This window comes from Atractosteus spatula, chromosome 5 (assembly GCF_055471065.1).
Source record: "Atractosteus spatula isolate fAtrSpa1 chromosome 5, fAtrSpa1.hap1, whole genome shotgun sequence".
In the NCBI taxonomy this organism is placed as follows: Eukaryota; Metazoa; Chordata; class Actinopteri; order Semionotiformes; family Lepisosteidae; genus Atractosteus; species Atractosteus spatula.
In genome coordinates this window covers 52371352-52398164 of record NC_142710.1, presented here as the reverse complement: position 1 = coordinate 52398164, position 26813 = coordinate 52371352, and the positions used below count along the sequence as shown (strand labels likewise).

Sequence of the window (26813 nt, the reverse complement as noted above, 5' to 3'; positions counted from 1 at the left end):
CCATGTTGCTTGGCAGAGAGGGGCCACCAGTTTGAGTTGAGTCAAAGAGGCAAAATTGACAGGGCTTGATTCACTTTACCACACTATTCATACAGTACATTACTTACAGGAACAGGACAATGCCAGTGTTGGCCATAGCGTATGCCAGCCCCAGGATCCCACTGCCCATGATGGCATTGCCCAGGTTGAAGACAGACATGCCAAAGGAGGTCTTTCCATCAAACTGAAAATGAATAGGATCATTTTTATTTGATTGAATTTAACCTCGAAACCGGGACTTACAGATACTTTACACAACCTTAGCAAAACCTTTACTGGTTAAGACAGCTGAAAAAAAAAACTGAAACGCTAATTGTTGCTGTCTTAATTAAACTTGATTTTCTTTTTTTTCTTTTCGTACAATGTTCCAATATGTACAGCTCATAGTATGAGCTTGGTAAATATTCTGTATACTAATTAGGATTTCAATATAATTCAATATTATTTCAATATTCTAACCACAAAGCAGACCTTTTTAGAAAATGAAGGCAATGACTTTGCAGACTTTTAGGAGGGTTAGTTTCAGAACCTACCTCCGTCTTGTCTGTGGGAGCCCACTTTGGTTGTTAAGTTGCAACAAAAAAAAGTCATATACTGGCTACTGAGTGCAACATATTTCTCTTAATATTTAATTGAGCACAGGGTGAACAGAAACAAACCATATCAAGAAAGACACAAAAAGAATCATGTCATGAACAGGGTAACCGAATAAAGGCTTTTGTGTTCAATATTTATCAAACTGATTCAATCATCCTTGACATAATAGTACCAATGCAATATACATTGTAGGGCATTGTCCTAGCATTATCTAGTTACATAGTAATCCATTATAACTTATCATAAATCTAGCGTTTGGTGTTGCAAAACTTAAATTACATCTGTTTGTTTGCATTCATTGGGCTAATACTGCACGCTTCTAAATAACCTGGTGACAAGACCGATTCCTGGGTGTTTCATCTGAAATGTTTGCATACACAGTATACAGTGACGTTGTCCATTTCAAGTAACTCACATCGGTGAAGCGGGTTGGCTTTTTGCCCTCGGCGCTGGGGAGGAACTCCTCACTCTCTGCTAAATTGCCTTCTGCATCTTCAAACCTGCGGGGACTGAAAGAGCAAACTACAGTAAAAAAAAAGGCCGGCAAGAAAAATAGCCAGCACTATTTTTAACCGGGTGTTTCAAAATTGTTATGGATTGGATATTATGTATTCAAATTCTTCTATATTGTTCTCCGGTAAACAAAAAACTTTTTGCATAGATTGTTTGCTCTTAGTATTCAGCATATATTGTTTAACATTTGACCACAGCTCTCAAGGGTTTGTATGATGTATTCCTCTCAAAGAAAATTGAGAGAAAAAGTATCCTGTCATGCAAAGGGGGAAATAAGAACATTCTTAGATTTCTCTCCACCTACTAGAGTGTGATTTTAAAATTCTTTAAATGCTTTTAATGAAAATTGTATAAGTCTTTGTTCTCAGTTTACAAAAATACATTTACCAAATGTCCTTCTCATCTTTTCACATGGGCCATTACAAATCATTCACCTTTTCTGAACATAACTGACCTCTCCTTGGGCTGTTTACATGAAACCAGGCTGTCATTTTTTTCCTTAATTCCTTGCATGCAAAGCTTCACATTTCAGTCATATGTCTTATCATGAGACAGACAATGTACTGAAAAAGCCCAGTCACATCCCTGTCTGAAAGAAATTCCAAGTTTCTAGCTCCCCCTAAACGTTATTTAACATAAAGTAGTATTTTGCTTCTATGCTCTAAAACAAAAAGGCAGTCATCTTTAATTTACTTTATTTTCAATTTTTAAAACAGAACATTTCTGCCTCAGAAATATTTACATCTTTTACACAAAAACTTTAGACAGGGTCTTTAAATTGAACAGTTTAAATTAATGCTGAAGAAAATATTTTTTTACTGAAGGGACAGAATGCTAGAGCTTCCATATATAAGAAACCATCTTTTAGTCAACATCTTAGTACTAGTACTGAAAGCTAAGGAACAAAAGCTTAGTTTTAAAAGGCTAGTGAACTGTTTCAAATCAGTCTTAATGCTGAGAACCAAGTGCTGCTTTCAAAATTTTAGATTTAGGTTTAGATTTAAAAAAGTTCCCTACACTGAAAGGAAAGCAACCTTATTTAAAACATTTAGTGTCAGGGTGAAAGTCACTCATTAACACTTTAGGAACATAAGAAAGGTTATAAATAACAAAAAAACAATCTGATGTCTTTGTTTGCCAATAAATTGATGCAAAGAACTCATCTAGCTATTTCTTAAAATATCATGACTTGGTAGCTTCTTACAGACTCCCACAGTCCTTAGTGCAAAAAAGTACCCCCTGTCCTCATGCAAAGTGGTTTTAAAAGCATTTCCTCCTCAGTTTTTCACTTATTTCCTCTGGTTTGTGTTGCATTTTTTAATCTGTAGAAGCCCACTCAGTTGACTTTGTCAGTGCCTTTGAGGATTTTTGTATAATTGAATCAGCTTCCCTCTGTTAGCCTTCTGTGTTCAAGACTAAAAAGGTTGAGTTATTTTTGCCTCTGAGTGCTAGACATTCTTTTAGGCCAGGAAATGTATCTGTTGGCTTTTCTCTGGACTGATTCCAGAGCAGCAATTCTTTTCTAACATGATCTAAATGAACTGTTATTAGCATGCTGTAAAACTTACAACAGTAAAACATAATATTTCTCTTGATTTAATTTAATCACTAAATTATATATCCTAACATTCTTGCTTGGCTATTTATTGAATCTTCACATTGTCTTGAGAAGCAGAGTGATATATCAGCCCCTTTCATAGTAGTTTCTTCAGGCTTGCATTCCTCGTCTTATATTTCTAATTCACTTTTTGCTATTTGCGTAAAAAGTACGCATTTGTTCACATTACATTAAATCTATCATGTGTTTTCTCAGTCTTGAATTTTGCCTCAGTCTTTTTAAATGTCTTTAACTGCTTCTGTTACGTGGACTTGACCCCCCTATTTTAGTATCATCTGAGGTCTTGACTAATTTATTAACTACACCAGAATCAAGATTTCCGAAGCGAAGCAGTCCTGATACATTTACTATCACTCTTAACAAGAGAAAATTGCTTTCAGAATTAAAAAGCACACCCCAAAAAAGCTACTCGCTTCTTAAAGGGACTGACAAATGGTACAATTGTGAACGCTGCTTACTGGTCGTCCTCCGGCAGCATTTTGACTGGCATGGTCATGTCCTCGCAGTGCTTTCCATTGGGGATGATGCTCATCTCGGACTCAGCAGTCTCCATGGCTCCTGCTTGTACTTCCAACCCACTAAAGCCTAGGTTCCTTCCAACACCAAGTGGGTGTTCTTACTTTTTCCTAGGGACTGTAACAAAGAAACAGTAATTAACAACAGTGCCACCCTGCTCACCAACTGGTATACTCTATACCACAGGCTGGTTCCCACTGAGTGTTTGGTTTCCTTTGACCATCCTGTTAATCTATAACCACACCCTGAACAATGCAATATAATGTGTGCTGCGCAGCAGTATTTACAGAAGGTGTTTCTTCAGTCTGTCAATGGCAATTGTTACGTTCCTCAGCTGTTCTCATGCTGATGTTTTTGCGTAAGTTCTCAGTTCATTCCATTTCCCATTTCATACAGTTACTTTTATTGTAAGAAGGAATAATGGCTAGCATTTCCTGTTGCTATTCATGCCAAAGGCTGTCCAAGCACTTCACACACAGGACACACGTCCATTGATACAGCAAATCTGTAGGAAATTAGATCACCAAGACCGAATGAAGGACAAACTTTACTACGACAACAAAGACCACCAGTAAGGCTGTCTTGTTCCCAAGTGGAAATTTAGCAAGGACGCAACACAGTTGGCACCCTTTCTCTTATGTACAGTGCCATGCAATATTTAATAGCTAACACTCATGACCTAGGTTTATCATATGGCGCAATGTGTCCTGGTCACTATAACGAAGCACTGGTTTGGAAATTGTGGTCCTGAAGGAATAGTGCCACCTACAGGTTCACAAGTTAGACGCTTACAGTCCTCATCCCAGGACTGACCATGGTCTGGATACATTGCGGTAAATATAACACGAAAGAAAAACGCAGCATCTATGCAACACATAATCTTAAGAAGTCCAACCTAATCTATGGTAACATGGTGAGTTTGAAAAATATCTGAGAGAAAAATATCCAGGTTAAGGCAAGATAGGTAAGCTGCACCATCACATGTGAAAGTTTAGCAAACCTAACAAGATGGTCTCATTGTTCTTAAACGTTGTATACAAAACAGACAGCATAGTTCTAATATGATGTGTAAAGACAGGGCTATGTTTGGGAGGGAGTGAAAATGACACCAGTAGTGTCAATCGATGACAAGGCGATAAAGTTCCTGCAATGAATGAGTTGAAAGTTCACCCTTTATATTTTTTAATAATTAAAAATCAAACTCCAGAACACAAAAAAGCACACACACAAAAAAACAAAGTACAGTGCTACCAAAGAAATGTGGCAGTGTTAATATTTAAATAGTTTTACAATACAGCACATGGTAGTTCCTTTAAGTACTGAACTGAATCAAACCAATTTGATTAAACTTTCAGAAAAGAAAATCAGAATGAATAATACTGTCAAGTTCATTTAAGAAATGGGATAGCCATTACTGTATATATGGATACTGTAAATGTGTGAGTTTACCCATTTTGAATCATTGTGTTCAGTTTTGCACACAATTCGGTACACTGGTGACAGAGATGATAAATATTCTAGCTTTAAGTCACATTACAATTACAATAAAAGAAGGACTAGTATCATGGTAAAAAAAAACATGCAAGGTAAAAAAGTGTTCTACTTCCCCAAACCATTCAATTCTCTCAAATAGACAAAGACTCCAATAGCAAGTGAGACATTAGATAACTTAAAAATACCAGTTCCCTCAGCTTTTACTTCAGCGGAGATGTCCACCCTAGATCAAACCCAGGAACAGGCAGCAGAGGAATACACAGGGTCTGTCTCTTGCGTCAACAAGTTGCTCTTTGCTAATCGATCTGACAACTGATTTTTTTCTTCTTTTGAAAAAAACACAAGTGGTGTCGAGGTTTGGATATTAAAGCTTTAGGAATCGCTTTCCACGGTTTCCATTCTCATGAATTGGACACACCATTGCATCCCAACCTCTATTCTTCCTTCTCAGTCCAAAAAATCTGCTGGCTAATGACACGCACTTCCAGGTTTCCTGAAGGTGTCCCAGCTAATTTATAAAAGGACTGTCTTGACTGCCCATTCCAAATGCAGCAAACGAGTCATTTGATTGAGTTCCTCCATAAACAAGTGGACTCTGAACCAGCAGGACCCAGCGAGATGAAAAGCTGCAGAACCAGCTCTGACCAGCTCAGAACTAGTTCTGGCCATTGCTGGCCTCTCTTTGTGCTTCAGTTTTGTTTTCCTCTCTTTTAATTAGGAAGGACTTAACATAAAGCCAGCATTCTCAGTGCTTTAAACCTTTTCCTGGCACAGTCCTCAGGTTCCCTCCAACTTCTCCTTTTAAATGTGTAGCTGTTTTTAAAATTATTATTATACATCAAACAGCCAGGGAGGTGAAGCAGCGATGGTACATCTGAAAACCCTGCCGCGTTTCCTTCACTCCCCCCTGTTACCGGTTCCCCAAGCCCTGTTATGTGCCTTACTGCACAGTTAGGGCCTTCTGTTCGTCTGGCTTAAACTGGGCAACGTGGATGGGCAGCAAAAACACCACACACAATGGTGCACGTTGTGTCGTTTCCTGGGAACTGCCAGGGAACAGTGGAGCTATTATATCACCATTATACTGCTGGGCCCCCTTGGCCGGTGCTTGCAGAGCCACTCGAGGCCTGAAAAGGTAATTCATTTTTGCCTAATTGAAAAGACGGCAACCTTAAATCCAGCTCCCACCAGGACCTCAGCTCACGCAGCACACGCTGGGACAGCAAAGCTGGGCTCCCTCCCTTGTGGACTGGGCCACCCAGCCCTCCCCGAGCTCCCCCACTCACAGGCAAAGACAGATAGCTGAGTAATTCAGGCTTGGAAAAACGTGAGGTCTTGGCAGGACTAGAGGCTCTCTCTGTCAAGCAGGCCTCAGGCCTGGCGGGCACAGACGACAACCTCCTAGACAATGCGAGAGGTAAGCGTGTACGCTCACACTGCAGCCATCAGCAAGGCGACAAATATACAGTATGTCAGCGTGCTCACTCTAAAGGGACCTATGATCAACGGTACGGGAGTTCTATTGCTTTCCAAAACCAAAACTTGCTCCGCCATCTGCCTGAAAAGAAGATAAACCAAAGCTACCTGTGCTGGAAAACATACTTCCGTAAAAAGGAACCTATGTGCAGCAGAAAAGATTTGGCATGAAGAAAACATTCAATCTCTGTAAAAGGACAGTGGAGGAGGACAGAGAGACCTAGAGAACCATGTCCCTGTCCTCCTATATAGCCTCTGTGTAGCCCTCTGTCGTGTTGATTTATTACTACCACTGTATATTTAGGCTGCCAGAAATAAATACGAAAACAGTGTTATTAAAAGATCAGGGTCTAGGGGTGGGTATTTATATAAAGCTGTTTATTTATATGGCCCTTTTTTTTACAAATGTCCTGGCAGCCAGACTGGTCACAGGACCAGCTCTTAGCTAGGTGAGAGCTGGGTAGGTCAGGGTTGTGGCAGTTTCTGCAAGACAGTCCCCACTTTCCAGTGAACTTTTTAACCCTCATGCTTTTCAACCCAGTAAAACTGGGGACAATACATTTCTAATTCCCCCTCTGATTTGTCATGAGATCTACACTGTGAAAACAGAGCATATGTTCAGTTCACCACCCTATTAACGGGCAAAGTAACAAAGTGAGTTAAAGAAAGAACAACAGTTTTAATTGTGGTGAACTGAGAGTCAGCAGAGCTTTCTAAAACATTTAGTTTATTTATAATAAACTGAAAGTCTATTGCTAAAGTGCAGTACAGTTATAATCACTGGTTTCAGAATAGTAATTATTTAATCATCAGTTTTATTACAGTAATACTGCAATAGTCAATTTAGAATGCAATAGATTTATAGCTTTTGCAGTTAACATTTCCTATCAGGGTACATCTCAATACCAAGGAGCAAAAATGGATTCCTTGTTCTCCAGTAACTAGAATGTATAAGCAACAGGAATTGAAGGTCTAGCCTCCTTCTACACTGTAATCTACTGTAGACAGGGTTCATTAGGGTTCATTGTCTACAAAAAGCAATCATGTGCAGGCAGGAATGTTTCATTTTTACTTATCTGTTCTGCTATTGAAACACAATAAAAATTTAACTCTGTAGCTCTAGCAATCTGAGATGTCTTCCCTCAGACAAAGACACAGACTCTGTATATGAAATGTCATTGTATCAAGAACACAACAGTGCATTCTCCAACAAGATGCTACACTAAGTACCAAGATTTAACCAGGTTAATTTTGGAATTGAAAACACATTATGGCTTTGTCACCGTGAATATGGTATAAGTTTAGCAATTTTACTAAAAAGCTATTTAATGGGGATGGGGATTTCTGGAAATATCTGAAATAGTACCCTTATAAGGACTGAAGGCTTTTAAACGGCTATTCATGAAAGATTTCATACATACATAACACCACCTATTCATCATTTTGCGAGGCACTGATTATCCTAATACAGATGTCATTGACAGATTACTAGGCTTTTCCTTATTAACACTTTCCCATTTTTACAGTCTTTTTTACAAGCCAATTGGCTACTGTGAAATTAAATAAGGGAACAAAAGTGAGTTTCTTTTTCAGTGTGAACTATAATTACATAAAGCTGCTAAATAAGATGGTCAATGTTATGCTTATTTTCGCAGCTGCCTTTCTATTATTATGTAAGATAAACCAAAATGGCAGTGGTGTCCATTTATTTTACTTGTGTGCTGCTGTGTCAAGGGGCTTTCTCCTGTTGTGGGCAGCTGCTACACCGTGATTGGAACAGAAGGCAAATGTCCCCAGGGGTTCAGCACTAACAACAGCACAAAAGCAATGGGTTACATAACAGAGAACGGGTTCCTTTTCTATGTGGATGCAAATCAATTCCCCGTTCCCTCCACAAGTGTTATGCCGGGGTTGTTTGCTCCACTCCAAACCCCCGAATCTTTCGTAAATGAAAACAGCCCAAGCCGGATGCCCTTGTACATTTCGACTTTTGAAATTAAGAGAGCTGAGCACAGGAGACAGGTTCATTTGGTGAGTCTAATCCAGGCCTAATGCGATTGTGCTGGTTTCAGCATGAAGTGAATATTAATTTAGCCAGACGTATAATCACTCACGCCTCACAGCCCCTACAGTATCGCCTCTTGCTCCTTAAAGAACATCTAGCTGAAATGAGCAGAGATACACAGTGTTTTGTTCCTGATTACACTGTCACATCGGTGACTACAGGAATAATCTGCCGGCATTACACCATAGGATGCGATCAAGGCTTCCAGTCTCTAAGCTTCATTAAGTCTGTACCACAATATCCTGGGCATTTGATAAGTTAAAGGGGCTCTAGTTCATCATTAGGGATGAAGGATTAGCTAAGCCCTGTGGCAAAACAAGCGTCACTGCCTCACATCATAAAAGGCTCTATTTTTTGTAGGTTTCCATGGAAAGCTCAGCTGTGGTATTTTTTGTTTGCCAAAGAAATGTTGAGCTGACAAATCCAGTGATGGTAATACTTTTTGTCACCCAGGGCTGGGAGACACAGGTGAACTAGGAACTGTAAGCAGGAAAAAGTAGAAAAAATCAAACTGCTGGTCCGGTGCTCCACAGAGAAATAACACAGAAGATGCAGCTACAGAGGCTTACGGAAATTGGAGGGAAAAGAATCTTAAGATGATGTGCTCATCCTCTCAGCTCAGGAGGTGGGATAAAGAAATACAGGGAAGGAAATGAACACTACTGCCCAGGGGAGGTTGTCTAGATCTCGCAAAGCTGAGTAACAGAACCTTCTCTCATCCTTAGTGCTGATTCATTCGATTAGTTTTCAATGCAGAAAGTGGAATAGAAAGATTAATTGATTACAGATTGCTCCATTTACTGATGAGCTGTCAATAGACACATAATAGACAAGAAAGGCTCATGCAAACATTTCCTGCAGATAGAAAATGGCTGAGACTGGGATCTGTATGCACTTATATTACAAAACTAACAAGCAGGGAAGATTTTGTGGAGAAGCAAATTAGGATAAACAATGACTGTGTCTCGTCAGGGTCCCATATGTTATTAAAATAACGTTAGCATACTGTCATTTTAGAAAAAAGGGTGTTTTCATAAATGACCTGATAAGAAACGTTAGAAATGTACAAAAGCTTCCAAAAAGCTATGTTTTTTACAAAAACAATTGTAAAAACAATTCTAGACAAGCTATATTCAAGTTGTGCCCACATTTTGAAACGATCACTGGTTTATTGCGGAATAGAGTTTATTCTAGAGTGGATAGATAAGGTGCAAGACTGTCCCTTGTGCTTATAAAAGAAAATCTCCGGATCTCTGCTTCCTGGGATGCTCTGAGGAATGATATATACTTGAGATATGGCAAGTGTTCTTTCCAAACTTCAGCATTCCATCAGATATGAGATTAACCTTCAAATAACCTTGGTGTTCTACAAGCATTGAAAATTGTATTAATCTTTCCGAATGTGTTCAGAAGGCAGCATGTTGTTCAAATGTGAGATTTTGTTACAGGCACATTTGCTCTCAGTGGGGAATGTCACGTACATTTGTACATATTTATTCACAACACGAAAATGGTTAGGTTAGTCAGTTAAAAGGAACAGATGGTCCTGATTTAACACTTTATATGTAAGAGTTATTATATGTTCCATAACTATAAATATTGATGGGTGAAAATAATTGATCTATAAAACTAAAAATCAACATGTACAGTCTATAATAGAGCACATACATATGAAAGAGACAACAGTACCTTCTTTAAACAACACAAATAAATATTTTAGTAATTAAAACACATATTTGGTTGATAGATTATCAGTATCTTTTGACTGCAATCCAGTATTAATTCTAGAAAAAAATATTATTTTCATTCATCCACCCCATCAGAAAGCCTCATGTTCCTAGTAAAGGCAGTAGTAACCCAGAGCCTAGCCTGAAAGCACAGGGCACAGGGCAGTACTACACCTCTCTGGACAGGACAGGAAGGTGGGAGGAAAGTGGTCTTGGACAGCCGAGACAAAAATTGAACCCAGGATCTGAGAGCTGTGTATCTTCGGCTATGGACGCTCTACCTGAAAGGATTACATTTTCATAGTATCATAGGACCACCCACACAGTGTTTAAAAAAAACATTACACAAAAGCAGAATTGCTGTTTAGTCATGTGATTGTCACTCTGTTTTCTTAAAGATTTGATTTTTCTAAACAGCTGTATAATTAGATTGTTTCTGTCTGCACTAAAGGTCACAGGGACACCTCCTATGATGCACTTGGTAATTGGTCTGTTCAGGGAATAGCAGGTGTCTGCAGTATCTGAAATGGCAGGCATATGATCACCTTTATGAATCATTTAAAACTGCCCTTCTGTTTGCAATGTTTTGGTATTAAAGTAATGCACACATAAGATACAAAGAACACAATAACATTTACAAATTATTATTTTCAATAAGTGATTTCTTAGAACCCTTCATTTTATATATCCTATTCCTCTGGATCCCTAGTACTGACAACCATAATGCATTTAAAAGTGGACATCTATATGAGGGCAAGTAGGACTGTTTGCAAACATTGAATATCTTTCATAGGTATGCCTGTCCAATAAACCCACTAAAGGAGATAAACTTAACAATAGTTAAGTTAACAATAACAATTGTTAACAATACTTAAGTATTTAACAATACTATAATTTTGAGAATTTAACAATACTAATTTAACAAACTTAACGATAGTTAAGTTTCTTTAGCAATAGTTAAGTTAAGCCAGTCTGAAAAAGGTACAACAGCGCCTGCACTTTCTGTGGTGCTTAAACAAAATGCAGTATGAGGAAGCAGTTCATCATGAACTTTTACCACAGCACCACAGAAAGTATCCTCACCAGTGGTATCACTGTGGGGTACAGCAATTCTACCATACATGATAAAGACTCACTACAAAGGGGTGTGGCAACGGCACAGAGGATTGTACCATGCGATTTACCATGAATTGGAGAGATTCACACCATCTACTGTCTCAGTGAAGACCAATCCATCATTCAGGATCCCAACCATCCCGGCCACATACTGTTCTCCCCCCCTGAGCTCTGGCAAGCGCTACCGCAATATTAAAGCAAGGACCACTAGACTCAAGAACAGCTTCTATTCCACTGCAGTACTCATTCTCAACAGCTACCTGCAATGCCTCAGACTCAATACACATCTGCACTATACACTTTTTGCATGGTCTACCATGTTGTTTTTTTTCTCACTACTACCTATTTATTGTCCCACAACATATTTATTGTTCCTGTTATTATTTATTATGTTTGTAATCTCTACATTGTGTGGTGATCTCTATTGTACTGAATATGTCACTAGAGATCAGTACAAATAAGAATTCCAATGTAAACTCCTCTACCACTACTACAGTTGTGCATCCAAATAAATAACCCTAACAGACTTAACCTATTAGATTTAAAAAGGAAAGTTAAATAGTTTTACCAGCTTGAAAATACTTCTTCTTTCCGTAAAATTAAAAGTCCCTTGAGTGCTTAATACCTTTTCTTGACTGTCTTTTGTATACCTCATGGTCACATAAGTTGGTGGTCATCTTCTGGACATTTTCAGCCTGATAAGTGTTTTAGGCATCTGGTGTCTTCTCAGATTGAGCTGTTATCTAAGTAGATACCACTACAGCTGTGAAAGTACCTCCTCTATCTAGCTATGTTGGCCTTACTGGTGTCTGAGGTGAAGAAAGTCCCTTCATATAAAAAATGGTAATAATTTAGGCATTTAAAGACCTCTAACATTAATATTATTGACCTCTATTAATATTGTACATTCATGCAATAAAAAACAAATTTTGCAAGTGAACAGGTAAAGGTTTATTCCATGCTGAAAGGAAAAGAAAAGAGACATTTTTTTTTCTTTTCCTTTCATCATGGAATAAAGCTTTACCTGTTTCTTTGCAGCCTATGTACTGTATGCTGACGAAGCTACCTACTTAAAATACTGCAATTATATGAAATTTTAATGTTAAATACTATTTCCACATGTAAGTACAGTTAACAGCTTAGACATTTTTGTCACAGATAAATCAACATAAAATCTTCTCACAACTGCCAGTTGCAGGTAAAACCTGAGATATTTTAATCTGTGGCTTTTTTTCTTGCATTCGTAAATGTCTAGCTTTTGTCATTCTGACAAGCGTTGAATCCCCTGGAGCAGAATAGTGAGGCAGCTCATTCTGAGTCACTGAAAATACAGTTTATTTATGGGGCTAAAGGTACACAGTGTCACTTAAACTACAGATATTCCTGAATATATAAAGGTAGCAGACACAAAATAGAAACGCCTGTGTAAATGAGGGAACCAAGATTATTGAAAGAGCGATTCCAGACGTGTGGCTCATTTATTAATTAAACAAATACAATCCCTGTATGCTTAGGGTATTGCATAAAAAAACTGGACAGGCCTGGGTTCCTATTATTATGGCCAGCATGACAACAAGAGGAGATCTCAGGAACTTTGAAAGAGGGGTTATTATTGAGCTGCATTTGGCAGGAGCTTTAGTGACCAAGACAGCTCATCTGGTTGATGTGTCACGAGTAGCAATGTCTAACATGATGTCAGCAGGGAGCTCCCAGGGGAAGACATCATCTGCAAAGGACAACAGTGGACAGAAGTGCATTCTCCAGGATCAGGATCAGTGCATTAATTCAAGGTACAAAGCAAATATTTTGACTGCAAATATCCACTTCAGGGGTAAGCAACCACAATTGCTCCACAGAGCAGAAAATAGTAGTTTGGTTGCAGTGTACAACCTGCTCACAACATCAACAATGTCTAATAAAGGAGAAATGTGATATGGTCAGATAAATCATCCTTCACCATGAACTTGACAAACAAGCAAATGTGATGCCCATCCAAAGAATTCCAGCCCTGAATGTTTGGTTCAAAGAGAAGAGAGCATTTTCATTTTCTTGACATGGTTTGTACTCATTCCCTTTGAAGGCAAGGTCAATGCTAATTGCTTATTAACGGTATTGAGTGATCTTCACCTCATGTTGCAGCACTTCTTTCTTCTCTGAAAGGGTCTCTTCCAGGATGATTGCCGCCATTGACAGAGAATGTGGGGTTGGCCATTGGTCTGAGCTTGATGCTGAGGTTCACTCACCAGATCTGAATCCAGCTGAGAATTAATGAGATATTCTGGAACAACGTTTGAGACAGTGTGCCAACCAAGCAGGAGCTGATTGATCTTCTCATGGAACAATGATGCAACATCCTTCCTACAGTATACCACTCTTAGACTCTACGCCTTTATGCATACAGACCATAATGGCCTCACATGGTGGGCCAATGCCTTATTAAGTGACTTGACACCAGTGTTTCCCTTTTTTGTCCACTAGCAGCACTGATTTTATCATTTCATTCATCAGCAAGCTCTGGAGCTCTCTATTTTCATTACTGATTAAATTATAGTACTTAATTTACATTTAAAGATATGCTTCTGAAAACAATATTGATACAAATACATAATACACAAAGAACCCTACAGCTTATCACTTAATTGAAATGGAACACATTTCTGCAAAATTCTTTGGCCTACTTATTTAATCTAAATAACACTAATATATCCCCTAACATATGAGAAATTAATAACAAACCTTGCAGTTAAAATATAGTGTAGCTATTGCCTAAATAACAAACTACAGTACTAGTCTTCTTTAAAACTCAAAACCTTCATTGGTCTTTGCAAATTGTCACAGATAATGCATTAATAACCTGCCAAATTATGAAAAAAAATAAGCGAAACAGATCTCTACATGCAGAAATACCAGGTGTTTCCCCTCTTTTTTATCGTTTCTTTTTTTCCAACTTTCTGTCTTGCAGTTTCCCTTAGAGAATATGCTTTTGGCTATTACAGGCTTTAATTCACTAAAATAAATGACCATGAACCTTTTCACACACAAAGTTAAAAGTAAAACTACAACATCCAAAAAGTAAAATTACAACATCCTCTGGCACAAAAAAAAACTTGTTTTATCACTAGTAAATTTCTGGAGTGAGCAAAAGTTAAAGTTAGGCACTGGTCCATCATGTCCAGGAAAAGAGGACTCGTGCTTTTGCTGCTTCTTGGGTCACCCACGGGCACCAAGATGGGCTGCGATCTGCTGCTCCTGTGCCATGACTTGAGATCATGCAATTACTTATTTCACCAGCTGGTCGACAAACTGTTTACAAGTCTTTGCCAGTAATTCTACTACCAGGGCTTCTTCCTGGTTGGGCTTTGGTGGCAACTCCTAGAAACTTCCGAGCTGGTAATGAAGGTAGTCTTTATCCAAGTAGGAAATGTGCTGATGTCAATGAGGTTTGGCAACATCACTCTGAAAAAACAGCTCAGAATTCAGAATGGTCTCTACTTCAGACAGAACTGGGCCAAGGTCTTAAAAGAGAAGAGATACCCTTTACAATATGTTTCATAGGTCTCTATAGTCTGCCAAGTCTCTCGCAGAATACACCCCACCATAATGCTTGCTACACTACAAGTGTGTCCTTTTCAGATAATCTTCCTTGCTGTCCACAGCTCTTACAGATTCAGATCAGTTGTCTTGAAGAACACATCATCTTGCACGGTCCACTCTCTGATTTGGTTTTTAGTTCTGGATTATAGGTCATCATGGACTCAAGAGCAAGGGCATCACAGTCCAGGGGAGCGGCTGGCGCACTCCAGAATGTTTTGCCAGGACAGATACAGGGAAAATCCAGGCAGACAGGGACACAGGAATGAGGCGGGGAGGACTCTGCTCATTCTGCTTGGAAGGCTAACTGGCGGTTACACGGATGCAGGTGACACAATGCCGGTTTGCGAAGAAGCTAAGCAGATCTTAAACAATCTGGAGCATTTGATGCAGTATGACTTCTCATGATAGCCAGGTGCTCTGAGTATCTTGTGTCCCTGGCACTCTGTTCAAAACAGGCAGGACGGTGGAGGTGTGGCCCGTGGCATGTTACACTTGCAATATGGTGGACACAACAGTAGCTGCAACACTCCCAGCACCTTTACATCAAAGTGGACATAACAGGTTTAGGACCGGTCGTGTCTTGCCAAATTCTATAGATGGGGGATCAGTGCAAGCCCTCTTTGTTCCTGTGGGATGGAGCAAATTTGGCAGCACATCCTAGACTGCACAACCTAGTGGACCAGAAGCTATCACTTGGCTCTGGGACTTTGCACTCACTAATAAATTGGTCTGAAAACATCAATAATGCAGGTGCATTCTACCAAAATTTCATTTTTTGTCCGAAGAAGATTGATAAAGTCCTTGTGTCCCAAACACACAGATGCATCTTTCTAACCTTTTCTGTTTTGTTTTTCAGATTGCAACTGCCAGCTCAAAGCAGTTCTCTGACTTGTGGACATGTACCAAAATATGGCTGCTGTCTCTAGGCCTTGAGGAAGCTGTGCACTGTGTAGCTGTAGATGCCATGCCAAATCACTCTGCACTCTGTGTACTTTGTTCTGAAGGAATGTAATGAGTTCTTGCACACTACTTTCATCATCTGTTTCTTAAAAAGTCATCAGCACCTACATTCTCCTGGTGGTCAGGATCACTTTGTATTGTTACCCTTCTAAGTTGCAAAGGAGCTTTACTGAAGAGGACTGGTTACTGCCCAATTCTGTTTCATCTAATCCACGTGTTCCTCCATCTCTTCTTCACCTTTCTGGCCCCTCTGCCAACAATTGTGTGGCTATCATCTAGATAATGACCAACAAATGGTCATTTTTATTGTTCTTTACAAACTATCACAGCTATAATGCTTAACAATGTATTATAAACTTAACAAGGCATAAAAAAGGAACAAAAAGAAGCTGTGTGTATATAACAAAAAACACATTTTTTCTTTGTTGGGCTTTTATCCTTCATTCTTTTGCCATTTTCTGGGCTTGAGTTTGCTTTAGTGCAGAGGCCTTTGGTTATTGAAGTCCTTATGTTATTATAAGGTCCTTATGATAGAACAGAACTACTCAGCTTGCAGGCCTTCTTATGTATTCATTTGAAATACTTTGATACAACCAGTGCCTTAATCGCTCTATTGATGCTGGTAATTATCAATTAATAAAGAAAGCTTTTGATGGCAAAGTTCTGTAATGAAGCAGATTAGAAGTGGTGCTGGTTGAGTAGCTGTGATTTCGAATCAGTGCCTTTGAAACTGAAGCAAGCTCCAGCAACACAACAGAGCCCTGTTCTGTTGTGTATTTTATTAAAAACAGATTATGGAGCTAGACAGCAGAATAAAATCGCATGCTAAAAGTAGTCAAGTAACTAGGGCAGAGTTTTTTTCAGATGCTTTATTATATCTTCTTACATAACAGGTGTTCATCACGATACCAGCTGCTGCTGATGGCTTGGAAATTCAAGCCCGGCTGACAAGTTTCTATCTTCATCGGGAGCTTTATCTCCAAGCGATGAGTGCACGCTCTGTTCTGATGACGACAGATGCAGGAGGTGGGATAGCAGGGAAGTGTCAGTAGTTTTCCAGTTTTGTATCGGACTGGCACCGATGACTAACACTGGCAGGCAGACGGATCAATGTATTGTAGTGGACATATGAAGCTAAAAGTGAACTTCTCAAATGTTTCTGCTGTGTATGACTTTGAAAGTTCCCATTGGTTTGGGTTAGTAAACACAATCTGCTTATTAGTAGCAACGCAGCACCTGGAAACACTGCTAACAAAGTTCCAGTCCAAAATGATGAATTTGTGAAGTGCAGAGCATGCAGAATCCACTGTGTTCTAAGTAGATTCTTTCTGCTGTAGAAGTACTGTACTGTAATACTTCTCCAATATAGTTCAAGTAGGTAACTGGGTCAGCATGCGCAGGCCGCAAAGGAACAAGTAAAGGTTTATTCCATGCTGAAAAGAAAAGAAAAGAGCCTTCACAGCCAAAACGTTGTGTTTCTTTTCTTCTGCCTTTTGCAAGATATACTGGATATAATACTTCTATATATATACTATACTGTTTCTATCAGGTCAACCATCATTAGAATATTTTTATAGTAACAACTCAAACTATAATTTTTGTATTTTAAAATAATTACACCCTTACACTCATACGAAACGTGTTGGAGCATTGCACTCTGTCTGCTTGGCCTTCATTTTTTAACATACTTCTCCCTGCTGACCCTGGCCTCACTTTACACAACCTACGCTGCATGAATGAACACTATCCTCTTTCATGCACTGCACCTCTGCTGTGCACAACTGTCCATCAGCTCTTTAAACGCAGCAGGGCTGAAGTTTATTCCTTTCTTTGGGAGTAGATACAACCTTGTAGAGTGCATGCCCCCACCCCTTCAGCTACAGCTGATATCGGCCAGCTGCGTGTCCTATCACTTTTCTCAGCTCAGGCTTCGTGCCTTGATACACCTCTGTGGACACAGATGTTTTAAGTGTTTGTAGGCGTTTGGGCCAGGTTTTGTTCACTCTCAGAACAGTGCCTCAAATGGAAAAATTTAGGCTCTGACCAACGACAATGCCCCCAGCAAGCTACGCACAGTAATCCGCTGGAAGCAGGTTCCTAGAATGCCTGATGAGGATCAGATAGGGGGGCAGGAAGCAAAAATAGAATCAGAAGTTGAAAAACTTTTTTTCCACTGAGAAACTGGCAAGTTTCTTACATCTGCACAACCTAATAGCTCCCCCCAAACTTTAACACTACTAATAAAGCTGAATAAGAAATAACAGTTGCCTTTGTTACCCTATTTGTCCCTCCAAATCTGATTCTAAGTCAGTTTATTATAAAACCAAGGTATTCCAAAGAAGAAAATCCTATACCAACAAAACTTAATTGTTCTGGGTTTTCGCAAAGAAGGGGTACAACCTCTAGATCAGAGGTCTCTAAACCTGGTCCAGGAGAAAGCACCTATCCCGTAAGTAAGAGGTCACTCTAATTCATCTGTTTCTAAACAATGAGAACACTTGTAATTACTCAATGAAGCAAGTCATGCACTTATTTAAAGGAAACCTAGTTCGTGAAGAATGATAATTCTTGTCCAAAATGATGTCATTTACTTTAACAATTCACCTTATATTGGTTGTTGGACCAAAATAAGGTCATTGTATAATCACATATTCCAAAACATCTCTGTAACTCCACACTGCCAAACGTCAAAATCAATCCTTGCACTGCGGCCTGGTGAACCAGAAAAGGTGTTGTTGCCAGTACAGTACTAAGGAGAGGTACTCGCACAGCCATGGGACAAAAACCAAAGCTTTGGGTTTTCAACAAATACACAATAACAAGCTTTAGGGCTTAAACTAACTAAAACAGATGTGTAAGCTCCACTGTTATTAGATATACAATACTTCAAATACATAACCTGTTGAGATGATGTGTTCTACTGGATTCATCTCTAGCTCCACCACAAGCTTCGTTTTTATCTAACAAAAACAACTTCACCATGTACCAGCGGAATTTTAAAAATATACGTTTTTGTTTCAGAAAGACGACTTTATTTTCCCCACTGGAGACTCCTTTTGAGAATGTCAGATTCTGGCCCCAGAGGTGTGCTGCTTCGGTTTTGCACATAGAAGGAGAACATTTACTGAGAAGCCACGTGCTGGTGAGGGAGCATCCTCACGTCACTCTATCAGGAGCAAGAACAGAATGGCAGCCTCCCAGCAAGCAATGCACTCGCCACTCAGGCCTGGCCAGGCAGTCATACATACTACACCTCTCTTTTTTGCCATGTGTTCTGTCTGGAATGTCTTGAAGAGTGAAAACTCTTCATTGATAAAGGTGAAAAATGATTAAGAGGGAGTTTTAAACTCAACTTTATAAATTGAGAAGGACTACAGGTCAAATCATATTAATTCCATATCATATTATTAAAAGGCCAGGCAGCATGGTGGCACAGTGGCTGGTTTTACTGCCTCCTGGGGCCCTGGGTTCAATTCTTAGGGTGTTATCTGTGTGGGGTTTGCATGTTCTCCCTGTGTTTGCTTACGTTTTCGCCTGGTACTCTGGTTTCATCCCACAGTCCAAACAAATACTGGTAGGTTCATTGGTTTCTGGGCCCCGGTGTGAGTGTGTGCATGATTGTGTCTGTGTGTCCTGCAATAGACTGGCAGTGTATCCTGCCTTGTGCCCACTTCTTGCTGGGATAGGCTCTAAATTGGTTAGTTCAACTAAATCACATTGCTGGCAAATGCAAAAAAAAGTAACATCCATAATCTTTTACAATTTGGTTTACAGTAAACTATAAAATGCCATGAAAGATTTCACAAGATTTTAAACATGAGCAAGATGTTTAGCTCCAGCTCAGGCAGGGCCTTGTTAAGATATTCCCCTAATTAATCCTTTACCAAGCGTAAGCAGAAAACCCTGGAGATCTGGCCACCCACAAGAGGATAAAAAGGATTACTGACATTTTTCCATATGAAAAACTTTCTGAATTATGTTTTTTACTTCCACAATCATGGATCTGATGGACGCCGACTAAATCACTCTGTCACACTGACTCACAGCAGAGAAGTCTGATCCTTGTGAGGTCCAGTTTTTGTAAGAATAAAATGCAGTTTTACTGCACTAAATTCATTCTGACTTTCACTGTAGCTCTAGATTTTGAAGCAACACTAGGATTGCTAACAGTTTTCCATACCAACTTAATTTGTACACACCAACTCACTACATTGTCCAACCTGTGTGCTATATTCATACAAAAATTCTTTACAACTTCAATCTAGTGTTATTATTTATTTTATAATATTTTTATTTGAGAAGCAACCACACTGAGTGTGGATAAAAATAGTAATTTCCTTTTTACTGTAGTCCTAAATGCATTGAAATGCTTGTGTACTGTAGTGGTAAGCGATTAGGTAGTGAAATGCCAATGTGACACTTTACAATCTCTTTGTGGAATCTAAAAGATATCCCCATATTCAGTAAAGCATTGATGCTTCTTAATATAATCTTGCATTTTCAGAAAATCTTTATGCTTGTTTTCTTTTTTCCACATTCAAGGACTGTGCTTTAACAACATCATGGAAACAGTACAAAAACGTTCCCTAAATTCTAACTCAATATGAGTCATAAAAGGTCTGTTTGAACATGTTATGTTTAAAAAGATTAAAAAGATCGAGATACTGCAAATTCCAGAAAGTATGTTATGGGCAAAAAAAAAACACTGAACCACAAGCCGTGAGGAAGCAGAAAAGAACGCTGAGAAAGTAATAATTTTTGGTTGTATGTGCAAAGGGATGTGAAAAGGAATTTACACTTCTCTTCATACATCTTTTTCTGTGCTACTGTGAAATAAGTCATTCAAAGTCCTTCCAAGTAAAAGTTCTCAGATTCAACTTTTCGCAATTTGACAAAGTCCAGACTTTTACAGGATTTATAAAGTGAGCATCATTTAAGCATCATTAAGTTTTAAATACTGTATGAATACCTGCCATGTCATATTCATATACTGTATCATCAACCACAGTATTAAGATCCTGTGTCATTTGTGGGACCACAGTTTTTTTAATTGATTAAGAAGCACAAAAAAACATCCAATGGTTGAAGGATGGGGAAAAAAAAGAGTAGGGCTGTTACCCTGGCATCCTGATCAAATTTCCCCTGGCTTTTACCAATCGTGGCCTCCTCATAATCCCCAACTATGAATTGGCTTCATCACTCTTTTCTCCTCCACACTGATAGCTGATGTGTGGTGATCATTCCTACACAATATGACTGATTATTATTCCAATTGTATTCAGCCTTATCCTTGAATATTTAACACATCCTGCACTGGATATAAGTAGTTAAGATGTTATGATACAGGATAATGTTCAGCTGTCCTTAAAATAGACATTTAGACAACAATCCATTATGAAAATGAAATGAAATAATTTCAATGTTTTCTGTTCCTCCTTATAATACAATTGCTTCTTTCATACTTAGCACACCTCTAACAAACACAGTTTCTTTTTAAGTCACTTTTTAAGTTTTAAAGAATAAGAGTTTTCTCATTTTAGAATGACTGAATTTAAGAATATACTGTAGGAATTTCCAAGGGTAGTACGGTACAATGGTGAGACAGTTAATGCGGCTGACTCACAGTGCTTGAGTCCTGGGTTCAATTCCAGACTGATGGGATTCCCTTCTGTGTGGAGCTTGCATGTTCTCTCCATGAACATGAGGGCTGCTTTTACCTGATGCTGTGGTTTCCTCCCACTTTTCAAATACATTCTCGTTAGTTTACTTAGTGTTTCTAAATTGTTCCTTTGTGTGGGTGTCCTCTGTTGGACTGATATTCCAGTTAGGCTGTTGTACTGCTTTCTGCTCTGCATGTCTGTGATAGGCCCTGGGTTGCCTGGACTCTTGCCAGGAATAAATCCAAACAAATATGTTCATGGTTTTCCATCTGATTGTTATCTACAATGTCTACATTAATATTGCAGTCTCTGTGTTACTGCGAAACAGAACTTGAGCTGTAAAACACAAAGTCACTCAAAGCTATTGATTTGTTTTAATGTTACACATAAACAGCACAATAAGGGCAGCATGTGACACATGAGACACAATTACTTTATCTGGAGTCAAGACCCAGTTAATACAATATTCATTTGCCAGCTGGAATGTATATAGGAGGAATTGTAAAACCAACTCTATTTGAACTGCATGCCTAAGATGTTTGCATTAATGGCCTGATCCTAATTAGTTATACCACTAATCAGATATATACATGTCTAAGCCCCTGGCTGCCAGGGCTTTTATAGTTAAGTCAAGCAATCGGCTACTACACATAATCCTTGAGTGACTTAAAAATGGCTTGTTGACTGTCACACAGAAAAAGAACCTTCCATGTGTCCAAGTCAACACTCACTGGACCAATTTACCTCTATTTTCAGAAATCTTAGGACACGTGTTAAAAGTTTTCCATGCAGTACCATACGTCAATTCAGAAATGACCTCAGGTCTTCACTCCAAGTGTAAACTGATCAGCAGAGAAGATAATTTCATGTAACTGTTGAACAATCGTGTGCATCTCGAGATTATTCCAATAATTGGCACTGATGGTCCCTGTCTGGTGCTTTTTGCTGAGTTTTTATATTTGACTCTTGAGCCAACACTGATAATAGATCCATCGCTATACTGGGCTCCTGTCAAATGATTTGGAAAAGATAAAAGCTCAATTAAATGTTGAGCACTACAACATACTGTACAACAAGCATTTGTACAAACACAGGGAGACTAATAACACCATATCACACCCTACCAGGTAAATGCACAACCTGTGATCCTGACTTGCTGTTTTCCTATCGGGTAAATAGTTTGGACTGATGTGCTTAATAAGTCAGACGTGTCTCTGGGTGCTGGAACAAATTTAAACCCTGCCTGGGATAATGGCAACATATTGCTTTCAGTAGCATCTCCAAGCTGTGTGACAGAGTTGAAGTCTCCTCTTTTAAGATAAGCAATATACCTTGACACCCACAGCAAATCGCGCAGGTTCAAGTTGCCCCTGATGGAGTTAAAATTAACATTGAAGCACTATTTTGAACTCTGCCAGAGGTGAATTAACACCAGACGGTTTTCTGTGCTATAGGGTCAAAACTAATTAAGATCTTACATTACCGTAAAAAAGTTTCCCAGTTAAACAGTGCTGAAATAAAAAGGGCACTGTTCTCTCATAAACATGGCACTGATTTACTTGTAGTATTTTTGTGAGGCATTTCAGCACTTTTCTGTAAACTCTGCAACTGCATTTTGTTCTATGATCTGAAAAGAGGTCAGTAATCTGTCTTGTGGGTGTGCCAGTTTAGGTCAGTGTCACCTGTTATGCGAAAAACACTCTAGACAAGATCCCATTTGACAAAAAAAAAAGGTTTTTATTTGGTTCTTGCTTATATCTTTATATTATAGTAGAATTTTTCTTCCCTCCTGAAATAATTACAAAGTGATACCTTCTGAGATGATTAGGAATGAATTGCTAGTTATTTTTGAATTGCTTTTAAATGTCTTTCAGCCGTATAGTAAAAAATGCTACACAAAAATCTAAAGTCACATTAGAGTGCTGCACTACTCATATTCATTTAAGCAATTGTGTCATTTTACTTTCAGAGTGCCCAGAACCTATGATGTTTTGGGATTATACTCTTAATACACAGTCTTGTTCACTACTGTGAAGGCCAGTCAAATATTCCTTCCAGGAATGAATATGCAGGTTGATGAAAAATTGGGATTAGGGATAAAAGTTGTAAATTTTTCGGTGTTAATTTTACTTAATAGTAGGACGCAAGTGTGCTTACAGGAGAGTAAAACAAGAAAACACATGAGCCTGCACAAAATAAAGACTACAGTGCTAGAACATGCATACGTTTATTCCCACATCCCTCTAGTTGTTATACAAAGTAATCGCAATATACTGCAATCTTGAGACACGTACATACAAAGATGAGCACAGTTCTTGTAGAAATGCAGCTGTACGTTTTCCAAGAATACACGAGGCTCTGCATTCACATAACACAAAAAAACGAACGCGTTATCATATATTCTATGTAGATTATATAAAAGTTACGAAAAAATTAAATGTTCCCTGTCATAATCACGGTCTCTGGAAAAACTGTGACACTGGAAAAAAATAAATTTAATCTTACATTTAAATTCTCAGTCTGGTATTTTACTAATGAAATCTCAGTACTTCGGCTGTTTATAAAAAAAAGCCTTTATAATTTAATGTTACAGCAATTAAATAATCTGAGCCAAGATGCAGAAATAGAGAGGATATAAATCCTGTCAGTCTAATAAGATGCTCGCTTTGAGTTGACGTGAATCGAATATGAAAAACGCGCTTGACAACAACTTTTGCCTCTTGCAGTCAGTGCGCTGTCTCCTACAATAAAGAAACTCCGTTATTACGCATGCATGCCCCGCAATGTCAAATCAAATAAGACAAAAAAGTATCTAACCGTACACTCGTGTTAATTTCTGAGGAGCTGCGAGGACATGGCACAGTTACTGCGGTTTCCAATAGCATAGCATTCTATAAAAATATTGCCATAGCAGCAATATGAATGTAATTGATCAGCACTAAACAAAGCAAAATAACCACTATTCAGCAATTGAGTATCGTTACATTAACTATTAAATCATCTTGTATTATATGTGTATGTACTAATACCCTGCTACAGTTTTAAGGACTGTAATATTGTACAGCCTCTAGAAGGTAGTCTTTTATTTCCTGGCAACACCACTAGAATATATCATATCATTTCAGTGAGATTTTCTCACCTTCGGTAATTTCGCCAAGAACGGTACCACCAACCAAACCACAAACCAAGTTCATAGCACCGGAGAAAATAGAGACTGATCAGACACTGTAAGAGAAACCACTTGTTACACTTGGCGTATTATTTTCAGTATTTTTCGAACGCATATTATATTGCCTCTTTACTAAAAATACATTTAAAGTATTTAAAAAGGATCTGTTACTGCCAGCGTTCGCCGGACGTCTAACTGATCATTCTGTTCTGTACAAGAAAGCTGGAGCCCTAAGACACTCCTGTCCTCAAGCACAGGGGCCGAAAACGCAAGGGGAGGGGCGATGTAATAACGTCCCATCCAATCAGCGTTCGCCGTAGGAATAGACAGGAGCAAAAAAATCTCTTTGGAAAAATGATACACGGGGCGAATTCCACGTGGATCAGATTTCACCATAGAATCCAGATGGCTTCAGCGCATGGAAAAGAACAGACTGTTGAAGAGTTCATGGAGATATCATGTAGTATTACACATTTCAAGTATAATAAGAATAAAATACTGTATATATATAGAAAACGGGTTTTTAAAGCATCTAGCACCGATCTAGTCTCTCGGTGTTCCTAAACATCAACGAGCAAATAAACAAAAAATGAAGATCCTAAAACAAAGAAAGTCAAACTTAATAATTACAAATCGATAACACAAAGCCAGCCTTGTAAAGAAACCATTCGATCACTCAGCCTTTATTCGTACATAAACGAAATAATCCGATATGAAATAAAATAGACACGGAAAATTGAACTGTCCCTGAAGGTACAGAAATACAATCTGTACCTTCTCCCGTTTCAGATCCACAGGCAGTCTGGTTTAATTTCACGTGTCCAAAGTAATTTTGAAAAATAATAACCCACAAATGCAAACTAAAGTTTGTCTGTGCCCATTCACTTTACACCAGATTTACGAACCCCCAGTCATGATCACGTAGTACCCTTGAGGATTTTACACAAAGGAGTTCACCAGAACTACCCAGAAATCACTTAAAAAATCAATAAAAACCGATTCCAAATAGAAACACGGTGCCATCCCTCCTGTCACAAGCTCAAATGAAAAGTTAATTTCAAAATTAAAAGCTATCTATCCAATTATACACGGAGAACTGTCAGGCGCATTATCAGGGTCCGAGCACATGGCTGTGTCACTTGTACTCGGCATGAGCAAATCCATTTATTCACCTCACATAGACTAGGGTGTAGGTTCAAGACTCATTGAAATTAAGTATTTCCACCTTAATCAACGGGGACATGAACCACAAGAACTGTGCTTGGTATAAAAATAGTAACCAATCTCTTTTTATATGTGACTGGATTAATGGATTAATCTGGATCATCAAGGATTTTACCAAGGTTTAAAAAAGTCTTTATATTTACCGTATACAGCAACATGATGTAACGAAATACTTTGTAGCACACCTTCCAGTCTCGGAGAATACATTAACAGATCTTCAGAGTGCAATGCAAGTTATGACGGCTAGCTAAAGTATATAGGTTAAGTAGCAAAGAAAGAAGCCTATTGTTGTAATAGCAGCAATAATAAAAAAATAAACATTCCGTAATTGTAGTTAATATAGAATAAATGCGTTATAAAAGCTTACAATGAGTTAATTTCAGGATACCAAAATCCAAATCGCAAAATAAAAAAACATGTAAAAAGACTTTTGTTCAAGCCATGACACAACTCTTTCCACAGTTCTATAAACCATTCCATTAAGTTAGTATCCTTACCAGTCTAAAGGAAATATGTCGCCAAGCAGGATTTTAATAAATTCCCCGTCTGTGATTATTTTTTTTTACCCCTTCTTGTTCTTATCAGAGCCTTTAATGAATATGTTCCTTTCAAGCGGCACTTCAATCAACCCCGTTAGGACTTCTTTGCCGAGGCAATATAGTGTTTGAAAAGGGGTTTCAACAGTAAAACTAGGGTCGTGATCCGCCTCCCGGACTGGATCTCCAATCACCGGCCCCTCTTCCACAGAGCCACCCAGCCCGCAGAGAGACCGAGCGGTGTGGGGGAGCTAGTAGGGGGGAGCAGGGAGTAAAGAATACTGTACAGCATGGAGTACGCAAGTGTATTTAAAGGCACATGCTGCCTGTTAATGAATTGCATGATTAAATCATAAGTGAATACACTCTTAATCGCTGAATGTCATCGACTGCTGTCGACGGACAACAGGGATACAATTGCGAGTGCAAAGCGTTTTGTACTCTGCTGGATTGGGAAGTAGCGTTTTCTCTGGCGTTAATTCCAAGCAATATAATTGGGGATTGTACCG

General features: G+C 38.7%; 1 protein-coding gene across 1 annotated transcript in view; it reads right to left on the bottom strand.

Annotated features, from left to right (window-relative positions):
* Nucleotides 1–26427, bottom strand: part of LOC148835240 (sodium-coupled neutral amino acid transporter 3-like) — a 55671-nt gene extending 29244 nt beyond the window's left edge. The window contains exons 1-4 of the mRNA XM_088915593.1: nt 26266–26427; nt 3226–3400; nt 1052–1145; nt 108–223 (exon numbers count right to left, since the gene is read on the bottom strand). Of these exons, the coding sequence (XP_088771719.1) occupies nt 108–223; nt 1052–1145; nt 3226–3320 (305 nt within the window). The 5' untranslated portion in view covers nt 3321–3400; nt 26266–26427. The remainder of the gene's footprint in view (nt 1–107; nt 224–1051; nt 1146–3225; nt 3401–26265) is intronic.
* Nucleotides 26428–26813: the final 386 nt, after the last annotated feature.